This window comes from Heterodontus francisci, chromosome 1, assembly GCF_036365525.1.
Source record: "Heterodontus francisci isolate sHetFra1 chromosome 1, sHetFra1.hap1, whole genome shotgun sequence".
NCBI classification, from domain to species: domain Eukaryota; kingdom Metazoa; phylum Chordata; class Chondrichthyes; order Heterodontiformes; family Heterodontidae; genus Heterodontus; species Heterodontus francisci.
In genome coordinates, this window is record NC_090371.1 from 283,001,253 (window position 1) to 283,015,327 (window position 14,075).

The 14,075-nt window shown below is 45.6% G+C and overlaps 1 protein-coding gene across 5 annotated transcripts in view; it reads right to left on the minus strand.

Annotated features, from left to right (window-relative positions):
• Nucleotides 1-14,075, minus strand: part of slc4a4a (solute carrier family 4 member 4a) — a 192,627-nt gene that overhangs the window by 136,583 nt on the left and 41,969 nt on the right. For 4 of the 5 annotated variants that reach the window (XM_068046541.1, XM_068046551.1, XM_068046561.1 and 1 more), the window contains exons 4-5: nucleotides 4,012-4,144; nucleotides 1,100-1,260 (exon numbers count right to left, since the gene is read on the minus strand). In XM_068046541.1, the coding sequence (XP_067902642.1) occupies nucleotides 1,100-1,260; nucleotides 4,012-4,144 (294 nt within the window). Of the gene's footprint in view, nucleotides 1-1,099; nucleotides 1,261-4,011; nucleotides 4,145-14,075 lie in introns of those variants that run through there. The other variant, XM_068046571.1, reaches the window with a different exon arrangement.

Below are 14,075 nucleotides of genomic sequence, written 5' to 3' on the forward strand. Positions count from 1 at the left end.
ATATGGGAAACAAGGCAGCCACTTTGTGCACAGCACGATCCCACAACCAGCATTGTGATAAATGGCCTGATAATCTGCTTTCAGTGATCTTGTTTGAGGGATAAGTGTTGGCCAGGACACCGGGGAGAACCCCCTTGTTCTTTTTCAAAATAATGGCCATGGGATGTTTTACACCCACCTGAGAAGGCAGACGGAGCCTTTGTTTAACGTCTCATCTGAAAGACGGCGCCTCCGACAGGGCAGCACTCCCTCAGTACTGCACTAGATTTGTAAATAAATATATTGCATTGATATAGTGCCTTTCAGAATCTCAGCCTAGGCTTTGTGCTTAGGTCTCTAGAATGGGCTTGAACTTATAACCCTCTGACCTAGAGGCCAGAGTGCGACCCACTGAGTCACAGCTGTCAACTATCGGAAAACCCATGGAGTATGGGGTGTCCCTCACGTCCCAGTCCTGATATATTTTCCTGTCACATGCAGCTCTGCACTGGAAGCAGTAACGTGTAACAATTATTTGATGGGGTTTAAGTTGTGTGGGAGTAGGGTTGGGTCAACAGCGTCAGCAAACCCCCACTGCCCTTAATTAGACTACAGGCCCAGAGGCGGCCAGTCAGGAGGCTGGCTCCAAGAAAATCACTGAGCCACCTCCGCTGCTGCCAAGGGTTGGGTCCCAACATCGGGGTCCCAGAGCCGGTGGTAATATTCAGCCCCATATCTTTATAGATAACACTTGGTCTGTGTGATCACCTAGACTGGTTAAATCTCATGGGAGGGGGGGGGGGGGGAAGAGGACTCCTCCCCCCTAATTGTTACTGAATTTTTTTCTTTTATTTGTCTCTCCCTGGAGATTACATGGCTGTAGGGTTTGGGGGAATGGAGGAGGGCTGGAGCAGGTGGAGGAGGGTTTGAGGGGGTGGAGGAGGGTTTGAGGGGGTGGAGGAGGGTTGGAGGGGGGTTTGGAGAGATGTTTCTAGTCATGTTGCTCCAGCCATCATAAGGTCTGAGACAGGCTTAACCAGCTGGTCACTTTGTATGTTGGTTATAATGGTACCAGAATGTCCTAAGGCGCTGGTTTGGGGAACAAGAGAAGGAAACTTACCAATGATTTGAGGAAGAGTAGAGGCTTCCAAATCCAACAGGACTAATCCCTTCTCTATACAGGTCCGAAGTTCAAACAAACTGTGCAAGGAAAGTGTGGCCACGTGAGGTTTGCTCCATCGCTCCCCACCCTCTTCAACCTTCTCCTCAAATTTGATCCACCTGTTGAACAGCAAAAGGAGGATTAAAAAATACAGCTGCATATAGTGCTCCCACAAGACCCGGCCAGAATGAAGATGATTGGGTGATTCCCCATCATTCACACCTGGAGATCACTTTACTGGAAGTGACTGGGATTGATTTTAAGTATTGTGTAACTATCCTCAACTCACTGCATTTTGCTGGAGAAATAATCCTGCTGTTATCAGGAGATTTTGTTGTAGTTTCAGTTATGAGCTCAAAGACTGTTTGCTGAGTGAATAGACTCTGGGCTTGATTTTCGATCCAAATCAGGAACTTGACACCCAGATCATTTCCAGGATGTCTGCATTGCTAACGTGATGCTACCTTCAAATGCGGATCACCGAATTGGGCTGGAGGTGAGCTCGGCACCCAATTCGTGGCGCTGAGCGCCGCCAAGAGGTGGGAACTGACTGCTGAGCACAATCATCAAAAGGCAGACGACTGCCCTGACTGGGTTTGCTGCTGCCTTGCTGAAGAGAGGAGGCAGGAGATCAGAGGGCAAGCAGCCTCGCAGTGCAGAGAAGTGGCCAAACGGCCAATGAAAAGGCACTACACCCGCTCTGACACAATAACCCATTATGCCAAAACATTTTCTTCACCATTAACATGACTTGATGGCTCCCTGCATTGAACCCAGCAGCTGTGCACAAACATGCACCAGACTGTTCGGGTTCACCCATCTGCAATTTCAAGAACGCCTTCTGGTTGTCCCAGCCTGTTGACAAACTCCTCAAGGAGGCTAACAGGCAGTAAATTGGAGGAGAGGGGGTTCCTGGCTCCCCACTTCGCTGCTCTTGTTTTGAAAATAGCAGCATGTCCCGGAGGCAGTGCATCACTGATAAGCCATGCGGGAGCGCTATCTTCAAAGCACGCCTGCACTGATCTCCCCCACCCACAGGTGATTGAAAATCCTGGCCTCTGTTTGTTGTAGTTTATGAATAGGTTAAAGCACAAGTCCAGTCCCCACCTCCAACTCATTGGCTGACACAATGGTATCAATATTCACTCCATAACCAGATACTGGGGGACAACTGACAGCTTCTTAAGCTGCCTTGAACAATCATCGTAATTCAGTGTTCACATTCACAAGCATCAGTGTTACATTAACACTGGAGCAGGTCAGCCAAGAATTTTAAGAAGATTTTACTTTTTTTTTTAAAAATCTCCTTGGGAGGTGGGCATTGCTGGTAAGGTCAGAATTATTTACCCATCTCCAGTTACTCTGAGATAATAAAATCACGTGTTTCTATAGCACAGTCCCAAACCTCAGTCCCAAAGTGCTTTACAGCCAATGCAGTACCTTGTGAAGTGTAGTCACTGTTGTAATGTAAAAAAAAAGGGAGTGGTCAGTTTGCACAGCAAGATCCCACAATCAGCAATGTGATAATGACCAGACAATTTGTTTTAGTGATGTTGGTTGTGGGATAAATAATGCCCCAGGACACCGGGGAGAACTCCCTGCTCTTTTCAGGAATTTGATGAGGAAAGTGAAGATGGAGATAGGTCAGTAATAGGTCAAAGTTGGGTTCTTTGAGAAGCAGGTTGATGACAGTGATTTTGAAAGAGAGGGAGACATTGCCTAAGGAGAGGGAACCATTTACAGTATCAGCTAGCTGTGGAACCAGCAAGAGTAAGTTGGGTGGTCAGCAGTTTAATGGGAATGGGGTTTGAGGAAACAGGAGGTGTCATGGACAAGGTAACTTTGGGGAGTACAAGGCAAGAGATAATGGAGAGATTAGTGAGGCGGGGTGGGGTGGGGGGCGCGGGGGAGTGGTTTCAGGGCTAGGGTAAGGGAGGCCTGAAGAAAGATTGGGCTTGCTGAGGAAGGAGAGGGAGGTAAGTAGCAGATGCAGCTTGAACGGGATTGTCACAATCTTCTCAAAGTGAGGGTAAAGGGGGCACCTGAGTGCTGCCTCTGTCAACCTGTAACTAAAGCTCTCTTCACTTAGGTGAGTGTGGTCTGGCCCTATGAAGACAGAGTGTGGACTCCAAGTTACAGGTGGTGGTAGAAGTCTCAGTGGTTGAATTGTGGATTCTTAAACATGTTGATGGGTTGGAGATGGTGGGTTTGTTCTCCTTGGAGAAAAGGAGAGTGAAGGGAGATTTGATAGAGCTGTACAAGATTATGACAGATTTAGGTAAGTTAGACAAAGGAAAGCTGTTCCCATTAACTGATGGTACAAGGACTAGGGGATACAGATTTAAGGTGTTGGGCAGGGGATGCAGGGGGAATGTGAGGAAGAACTTTTTTACGCAGCGAGTGATAATGACCTGGAACTCACTGCCTACCAGGGTGGTGGAAGTGGAGACGATCAATGATTTCAAAAGGAAATTGGATGGATACTTGAAGTAAATAAACTTGCAGGGCTACGGGGATCAATATGGGGAAATGGGACTGACTGCGTTGCTCTACAGAAAGCCAGCATGGACTAAATGGCCTCCATCTGCGTCATAATGACTCTATATATGTCCTGTGGCCAATATTTGTCCCTTAACCAACATCTCTAAAACAGATTGCCTGGTCATTATCACATTGCTCTTTGTGGGAGCTTGCTGTGCGCAAATTGGCTGCTGCATTTCCTACATTGCAACAGTGACTGCGCTTCAAAAGGGGTTCATTGGCTGTAAAGCACTTTGGGTTGTCCGGAGGTCATGAAAGATGCTATGGAAATGAAAGTTCTTTATTGTTATCTTAATCGGGAATTTTCTGAACAGGTAGGTTTGTCCTACCTGGCAGTCTCCTTCCATTCCATCTCTTGTCCATCAACAGCCAAAAGTTCATCCAGTTCCGTGAAGAGCTGAGGAGCGGGACTCTCATCCTCTTCACCAAGGATGAAGCGAATCCTCTCAGCAGCTGGTGAAACTACAGTGATAGAAATAGGCTGTTATCTATCTGGGAAATAATGAATGACACACAACAACATGCATTTATCGAGCATTTTTCATGGAGTAAGAACATTCCCAAGATGCTTCACAGGGGCATAAATCAGACAAAGATTTGACACTGAGCCACATAACGACAGGTACCTGAAAGCTTGGTCAAATAGGTCGGTTTTGAGCAGCATCTTAAAGGATGAGACAGAGAGGGGCGGAGAGGTTTAGGGAGGGAATTCCAGAGCTTAGGGCTTAGGCAGCTGAAGGAATGGCAGCCAATGGTGCAGTGATGGAAATCAGAGATGCTGAAGAAACCAAAATTGGAGGAGAGCAGAGATCTCAGAGGGTTGTAGGGCGAGAGATGGTTCTAGAGATCGGGAGGGATGCTTTGAAAACAAGGATGAGAAGTCTGCATCTGTTCTAATCTCCATATACAATGAGCTTCACTGTTAGCTTCCCAACCTATAATTAACTTTCCCTTTTCATCAGACATTATTAAAGTATTCATTGCATTACCCATTATCAGTTGACGAATGGAAGTTTTTTATAACACAAGATGATGGAGCTGGGAGAGAAACGCAAGAGAGAAAAAAATTGTACCAGAGTCACCTACTAGCTGAGGTGTGCAACTACACTTTAAAGACGGCTGTTTACATACAGGATTTTCATTCTGTGTTTAGACAGTGAATTTTAATTTTAAGTACTGACATAAAAGTGTGACCAAAAATTATAGAGGGAGCAAGTGTGAGCGTGCACAATTACATAACCATGATGTATATATTGGTACCTGTCAATATTCTACATATATGACAGTAATTCCAATAATATAAGATAGTCACTAACAAATCCAACAAAGAATTCAGGAGAAACTTCTTTACTCAGAGAGTGGCGAGAATATAGAACTCACTACAACAATGAGTTGTTGAGGCAAATAGTACCGAGGCATTTAAGGGGAAGCTAGTTAGTACATGAGGGAGAAAGGAATAGAAGGATATGCTGATAGGGTGAGATGAAGTAGAGTGGGTGAAAACTTGTGTGCAGCATAAATATTGGCACAGACCACTTGGGCCAAGAGGTCTGGTTCTGTGCTGTGCATTTCACACAAAGTTATTTAACAAATAGGCAATTAGTGAGAAATTCCTCTGACCCAAAACCTGCAAGAATTTATTGATCAGTTTACAATGTCTTTTGGTGAGGCATAGACTGACCTTTGCAGAAGTTTCTGGCTTCATTTAATCTTTGCACCACAAATGCAGCATCTGAGCCAAGTGGTCCCACCTTACTCTGACGCAGTTACAGTGTAAATGCAGTCTCAATGTGGAGTCAGGGGCTGCATACTGGGGCAAAGTAGTGTCAGGCTCTCTGGAGAAGAAAGTCTCACTCCACTTTAGATGGGAGTCAGTTTGGGCTTTGGACCCAGATTTTTCTGTCTCAAGTTTATTGTCGGTGTGCAGTCTAAATCATTCCTCACCACAGCTAACCTCACAGTGTCAGCTGTGGCTCAGCGGATTGCACTTTCTTGCCTCTGTAACCAGGAGGTTATGTGTTCAATTCCCACTCCAGCATAAAAGCAAGATGCTGGAAATCTAAAATAAGTAGAAAATGCTGGAAATATTAAGCAGGTCAGGCAGCATCTGTGGAGAGAGAAACAGAGTTAACGTTTCAGGTCTGTGACCTTCCATCAGAACCAGTTCTGCCTATCTCTCTGCAGATGCTGCCTGACCTGCTGAGTATTTCCAGCATTTTCTGTTTTTAATTCCAGGCTAACATAGCCAGTGCTGCACTACTGGAGCTGCCATCTTTCAGATGAGATGTTAAACTAAGGCCTCGTCTGTCCTCCCAGATGGAAATAAAAGTTCCTGCTTTACTATTTGAAAGAAGAGCAGGGGAGTTCTCCCCGGGGTCCTGGTCAATATTTATCCTTCAATCAACAACACTAAAACAAATTATCCGGTCATTATCACATTTCTGTTTGAGGGAGCTTGCAGTGTGCAAATTGGCTGCGGTGTTTCCTATATTGTAACCGAGACTACACTGCAAAAGTACTTCACTGGCTGTAAAAGATTCTTGGATATCCTGAGGTTGTGAAAGGCACTATATAAATGCGATTCTTTCTCTTTTGTCAGCCTACTCCTGAGCTTCTATTGTCAGCAGGGAAATCAGTGAACAGCTTCACCATCCCATGAAGAGACCCTTAGTATAATGGGTGATCAGACTCCCGAGATAATCACCTTCCATTAAAATGGGCATTCACTTCACACCAGAGCTGAGGTGATAATATACTCATAAAAACACTGATGGATCAATCAATAGTGATGAACCTGAAGGCATTAGAATCTTAGCAATGTTTTTATGTCTTCCTTTCCTTCATTTATAAAAATTAATAAAAGTTTGATCCAATTAACTAAGTCAAAGAAACAAGAACAGCAACAACCTGTATTTATATAGCACCTTTAATGATTTAAACCATCCCAAGGTGCTTCACAGGAGCGATCATCAAACAAACATGTGACACCGAGCCATTGAAGCAGATGTTAGGGACAGGTGACCAAAGGTTTAGTCAAAGAGGTCGGTTTTAAGGAGGAGAGTGAGGCAGAAAGGTTTAGGGAGGGAATTCCAGAGCTTAGGGCCCAGGCTGCTGAAGGTACGGCCGCCAATGGTAGAGTGATTAAAATCAGGGATGTCCAAGAGGCCAGAATAAGAAGAGTGCAGAAATCTTGGAGGGTGTTGGGCTGGAGGAGATAGGGAGGGACAAGACCATGGAGGGATTTGAAAAGCAGTGAAAGGCTGTACACTGCCTCCATTCCTTTCATTGCAGCAGCTTTTTCGGGAGCAGAGAGTGCGAGCGAGTGAGCAGCTGGGAAGGTCAGTTAAAAGTAAATTTAATTTCCTTTTGTTTTCGGCGGAGACCAGGGGGCTGCTGGGTAAGTAAAACCCTATATATTTGAGCCGTTTAAAATAACTTGCCTTTCATTGCAGCAGCTTTTTTGGGAGCAGAGAGTGCAAGCGAGTGAGCAGCTGGGAAGGTCAGTTTAAAGTAAATTTAATTTCCTTTTGTTTTCGGCGGAGACCAGGGGGCTGCTGGGTAAGTAAAACCCTATATATTTGGGCAGCGGCTGAACCTGAGACACTACACCTGTAGTGTCTCCCACCCGCCCTCCTCCTCTAACCAAAAAAAAGGACTCGGTGGTGTGTAGATAAGGTAAGGCTTTTTCGATTTCTCTTTTTTTTTTATCGTGTGATTGGTAAAAAACTTTTCGTTCCTTTTTCATTTAACTAAGTTTAAGCTTAAGATTAAAAATGGCAGGAGATCTCAGACCCATGACATGCTCCTCTTGCTCAATGTGGGAGCTCAGGGACATGGCTGATGTCCCTGACTCCTTCACGTGCAGGGCGTGTGTCCAGCTGCAGCTCTTGTTAGACCGCATGACGGCTCTGGAGCTGCGGATGGACTCACTTTGGAGCATCCGCGATGCTGAGGAGGTCGTGGATAGCACGTTTAGTGAATTGGTCACACCGCAGATTAGGATTGCTGAGGGAGAAAGGGAATGGGTGACCAAAAGGCAGAGAAAGAGCAGGAAGGCAGCGCAGGTGTCCCCTGCGGTCATCTCCCTCCACAACAGGTATACCGTTTTGGATACTGTTGAGGGAGATGGCTCACCAGGGAAAGGCAGCAGTAGCCAGGTTCATGGCACCGTGGCTGGCTCTGCTGTTCAGAAGGGTGGGAAAAAGAGTGGAAGGGCTATAGTCATAGGGGATTCGATTGTAAGGGGAGTAGATAGGCGGTTCTGTGGTCGAAAACGAGACTCCCGAATGGTATGTTGCCTCCCAGGTGCACGGGTCAGGGATGTCTCAGATCGGCTGCAGAACATTCTGAAGGGGGAGGGTGAACAGCCAGTTGTCGTTGTGCACATAGGCACCAATGATATAGGTAAAAAATGGGATGAGGTCCTACAAGCAGAGTTTAGGGAGTTAGGAGCCAAGTTAAAAAGTAGGACCTCAGAGGTAGTAATCTCCGGATTGCTACCAGTGCCACGTGATAGTCAGAGTAGAAATGAAAGAATAGTCAGGATGAATGCGTGGCTTGAGAGATGGTGCAGGAGGGAGGGGTTCAGATTTTTGGGACATTGGGACCGGTTCTGGGGGAGGTGGGACTATTACAAATTGGACGGTCTACATCTGGGCCGGACTGGAACCAATGTCCTTGGGGGTGCTTTTGCTAACGCTGTTGGGGAGGGTTTAAACTAATGTGGCAGGGGGATGGAAACCAAATGAGGTCAGTGGAGAGTAAGGATGTAGTAACTAAAGCCTGTAAGGAACTAGATAATGAAGTCAGCGTGACTAAGGGAAAGAGTAGGCAGGGAGCAGATGATGAAAGCAAAGGGAGTGGTGGTCTGAGGTGTATTTGTTTTAATGCAAGAAGTGTAGTAGGTAAGGCAGATGAACTTAGGGCTTGGATTAGTACCTGGGAGTATGATGTTATTGCTATTACTGAGACTTGGTTAAGGGAAGGGCATGATTGGCAACTAAATATCCCAGGATACTGATGCTTCAGGCGGGATAGAGAGGGAGGTAAAAGGGGTGGAGGAGTTGCATTACTGGTCAAAGAGGATATCACAGCTGTGCTGAAGGAAGGCACTATGGAGGACTCGAGCTGTGAGGCAATATGGGCAGAACTCAGAAATAGGAAGGGTGCGGTAACAATGTTGGGGCTGTACTACAGGCCTCCCAGCAGCGAGCGTGAGATAGAGGTACAAATATGTAAACAGATTATGGAAAGATGTAGGAGCAACAGGGTGGTGGTGATAGGAGATTTTAATTTTCCCAACATTGACTGGGATTCACTTAGTGTTAGAGATCTAGATGGAGCAGAATTTGTAAGGAGCATCCAGGAGGGTTTTCTAGAGCAGTATGTAAATAGTCCAACTCGGGAAGGGGCCATACTGGACCTGGTGTTGGGGAATGAGCCCGGCCAGGTTGTTGACGTTTCAGTAGGGGACTACTTTGGGAATAGTGATCACAATTCCGTAAGTTTTAGAATACTCATGGACAAAGACGAGAGTGGTCCTAAAGGAAGAGTGCTAAATTGGGGGAAGGCCAACTATACCAAAATTCAGCAGGAGCTGGGGAATGTAGATTGGGAGCAGCTGTTTGAAGGTAAATCCACTTTTGATATGTGGGAGGCTTTTAAAGAGAGGTTGATTAGCGTGCAGGAGAGACATGTTCCTGTGAAAATGAGGGGTAGAAATGGCAAGATTAGGGAACCATGGATGACAGGTGAAATTGTGAGACTAGCTAAGAGGAAAAAGGAAGCACACATAAGGTCTAGGCGGCTGAAGAAAGACGAAGCTTTGAAAGAATATCGGGATTTTCGGCGCAATCTGAAACGAGGAATTAAGAGGGCTAAAAGGGGTCATGAAATATCTTTAGCAAACAGGGTTAAGGAAAATCCCAAAGCCTTTTATTCATATATAAGGAGCAAGAGGGTAACTAGAGAAAGGATTGGCCCACTCAAGGACAAAGGAGGAAAGTTATGCGTGGAGTCAGAGAAAATGGGTGAGATTCTAAACGAGTACTTTGCATCGGTATTCACCGAGGAGAGGGACATGACGGATGTTGAGGTTAGGGACAGATGTTTGATTACTCTAGGTCAAGTCGGCATAAGGAGGGAGAAAGTGTTGGGTATTCTAAAAGGCATTAAGGTGGACAAGTTCCCAGGTCCGGATGGGATCTATCCCAGGTTACTGAGGGAAGCGAGAGAGGAAATAGTTGGGGCCTTAACAGATATCTTTGCAGCATCCTTAAACACGGGTGAGGTCCCGGAGGACTGGAGAATTGCTAATGTTGTCCCCTTGTTTAAGAAGGGTAGCAGGGAAAATCCAGGTAATTATAGACCGGTGAGCCTGACGTCAGTGGTAGGGAAACTGCTGGAGAAGATACTGAGGGATAGGATCTATTCCCATCTGGAAGAAAATGGGCTTATCAGTGATAGGCAACATGGTTTTGTGCAGGGAAGGTCATGTCTTACCAACTTAATAGAATTCTTTGAGGAAGTGACAAAGTTGATTGATGAGGGAAGGGCTGTAGATGTCATATACATGGACTTCAGTAAGGCGTTTGATAAGGTTCCCCATGGTAGGCTGATGGAGAAAGTGAAGGTGCATGGGGTCCAAGGTGTACTAGCTAGATGGATAAAGAACTGGCTGGGCAACGGGAGACAGAGAGTAGCAGTGGAAGGGAGTTTCTCAAAATGGAGACGTGTGACCAGTGGTGTTCCACAGGGATCCGTGCTGGGACCACTGTTGTTTGTGATATACATAAATGATTTGGAGGAAAGTATAGGTGGACTGATTAGCAAGTTTGCAGACGACACTAAGATTGGTGGAGTAGCAGATACTGAAGGGGACTGTCAGAGAATACAGCAGAATATAGATAGACTGGAGAGTTGGGCAGAGAAATGGCAGATGGAGTTCAATCCGGGCAAATGTGAGGTGATGCATTTCGGAAGATCCAATTCAAGAGTGAACTATACAGTAAATGGAAAAGTCCTGGGGAAAATTGATGTACAGAGAGATTTGGGTGTTCAGGTCCATTGTTCCCTGAAGGTGGCAACGCAGGTCAATAGAGTGGTCAAGAAGGCATACAGCATGCTTTCCTTCATCGGACGGGGTATTGAGTACAAGAGTTGGCAGGTCATGTTACAGTTGTATAGGACTTTGGTTCGGCCACATTTGGAATACTGCGTGCAGTTCTGGTCGCCACATTACCAAAAGGATGTGGATGCTTTGGAGAGGGTGCAGAGGTGGTTCACCAGGATGTTGCCTGGTATGGAGGGTGCTAGCTATGAAGAGAGGTTGAGTAGATTAGGATTATTTTCATTAGAAAGATGGAGGTTGAGGGGGGACCTGATTGAGGTGTACAAAATCATGAGAGGTATAGACAGGTTGGATAGCAAGAAGCTTTTTCCCAGAGTGGGGGATTCAATTACAAGGGGACACGAGTTCAAAGTGAAAGGGGAAAAGTTTAGGGGGGATATGCGTGGAAAGTTCTTTACGCAGAGGGTGGTGGGTGCATGGAACGCATTACCAGCGGAGGTGGTAGACGCGGGCACGATAGCGTCTTTTAAGATGTATCTAGACAGATACATGAATGGGCAGGAAGTAAAGAGATACAGACCCTTAGAAAATAGGCGACAGGTTTAGATAGAGGATTTGGATCGGTGTAGGCTTGGAGGGCCGAAGGGCCTGTTCCTGTGCTGTAATTATCTTTGTTCTTTGTATTACTTGGCTTCCCTTTCTTCAGAATAATAAATCAATTGGTCCTGCTCTCTGTAACATGTCTGAGCACTCATTGGTCCTTTTCTTAGTCATTTAATGTTAACTCATGGAAACAGAATGCGCTTGTAGGAAAGGATAAAGTAGCTCTCTGAATCTGGAACGCATCGCCTGAAAGGCTGGTAGAAGCAGATTCAGTCGTAACTTTCAAAGGGAAATTGGATAAATACTTGAAGGGGAGAATATTTTCAGGGCTATGGGGAAAGGGAAGGGGAGAGGGACTTACTGGATAACTCTTTCAAAGAGCTGGCACAGGCACGATGGGCTGAATGGCCTCCTTCTGTGCTGTATGATTCTAGAATAGCCCAAAGCAGTATTGAGTTCTGAGGACTGATCGCTAGTCTGTTCTGAGTTTGCTATTACAAATGTAGAGAATTTCAAGGCTGGAAGAGAAGAGAGCTGAATCAAGTCTGTTTTCCTGCTATCCTCATGGTTGTGTCTGGTATTTCCCAAGTTACCCTTGACAAGATCTAAGCTGCTTGCCCTTACAATCTCTCTTGCTAAGCTGCTCCAAAAACTGGGTAAGACTAGGGGGAGCCGTGACATAGTTGACCACAAAAACCCCGGGCCCAACTCTAGTTAGGCCTCAGCTGGAGTATTGTGTCCAATTCTTGGAAGGATTGTCAAGGCCTGGAAGAGGGTGCAGAAGAGATTTACTAGAATGGTACCAGGGTGAGGGACTTCAGTTACATGGAAAGACTAGAAAGGCTGGGAGTGTCCTCTTCAGATCAGAGAGGGTTACGGGGAGAGACAAAACAGAGGTGTTCAAAATTATGAGAGGTTTTGACAGAGCAAGTAGGGAGAAACTAGTTTCCTCTGGCAAGTGGATCACCAGAGGTCACACATCTAAAATAATTGACAAAAGACAGAGGGGAAATTAGGAGAAATTTCTTCACACAGAGAGTTATTAGGATCTGGAACACACTACCTGAATGAGTGGTGAAAGTAGATTCCATCGAAACTTTCAAAATGAAATTGGATATGTGCTTGAAGAGAATTAATTTACAGGGCTTTGGGGAAAGAGGGGTGGGGTGGGACTAATTGGATAGCTCTTTCAAAGAGCTAGCACAGGCACGATGGCTGAATGGCCTCCTTCTGTGCTGTAAGGTTCTATGATTCTAATCCTGTTCCTGAATCTGCATGCTCATCTCGGTTTGAGGCTTTTCTATATTACTGCAGAAAGCCAAATAGCCTGTTGAGCAAAGCAAAGCACCCTGTCCCGGCTTTCAAGAGAAATGGGGTTACTTGAGAGAGGCACCAGAGAGCTGCTGGTGCCTGACTAAAAATTAAAAATCTTAGAATGAGTCATGAGCAGAGAAATTCAAAAACGCAATGGTTGCGTAAATTTCAGGCTCAATCTGTAGATGCCAATCACAAGACATTATCAACCAGAACCTTCACAGAAGGCAGTCAAAACTTGCAAGTCATTTTTGTAAAGGTTAGAAAGTCATTCTGATTGTGCACAACCCTTGTCCCGACCACGCACAATGTTGACACTTCAAGGCGTGTATTACTGAAACACCAGAGGAAGTGAAACAAGAGGGAAAAAATCGACCAACAGCTCACTTGCTTTATGATCATTTTAAACCTGTTTCTGCTGTTAACACTCACATAAAATGCCCCAAACCCTTTCAGACAAACAGTTCCACGTGCCCTTGTATTTGATACAAGTTTTACTGGCATTTAAACACCTCCGGCCACAACCCGCTAAATTCAGGACTGGTTTTAAACACGATGCACTGGCATTGTATCCAGGAACAGTTATGTCAGAATGACATGCCTACTTGAGAAGTGTTGTAACCCTCCTAGACTCCCCTGGAGTATAGAATCATAGAATCATATTAAGGCACAGAAAACACTTGGCCCATCGTCTCCAGGCATTGAAGATTAAACTGCAGGACACAGCTGCAAACAATAATCTCAGCGAAAAATCACGGAGACATTAAAAGTTTTCTTTGAAAACTTTTATTTATTGGTTCTAAAAATATTGGAGATGAATGGAGTAGGAAGGTTGTTTGACTGACCATGAACAATCATCCAGTCGGGAAGCAACGAGTTTGTTTGCCTTTCAATTGGTCATGAGAAGGCGGGGCAGCACGAGGATGGACGTGACGGGTGTCCAATGGTGGGAGGGTGGGGGCAGGGCAGTTGGATGCCAGAGGTGATGTGGTGAAACCTCCTGGCACAAGTCCGCCGGAGTTGGTAACCCTACACTTGGGGGAGATTTTGGTCAATGAGAGAGCAACTGCATTGCAACTATTCAATCATAGAATGGTTATAGCACTGAAGGAGGCCATTTGGCCCATCATGTCTGTACTGGCTCTCTGCAATAGCAGCAACTTACCGAGTCCCTCTCCCTCGCCCTTAATCTCATAACCCTGCAAGTTATTTGGCTTCAAGTAATTGTCCAATGCTGTTTTGAAGGCCTTGATTGAATCTGCCTCCACCACACTCGCAGGCAGAGCATTCCAGATCCCAACCACTCGCTGTGTAAATAAAGTTTTTCCTCATTGGTTCTTTGCCAATCACCTTAAATTGGTGTCCTCTGGCCCTCGATCCTTCCGCCAACCGGAACAGTTTCTCCCT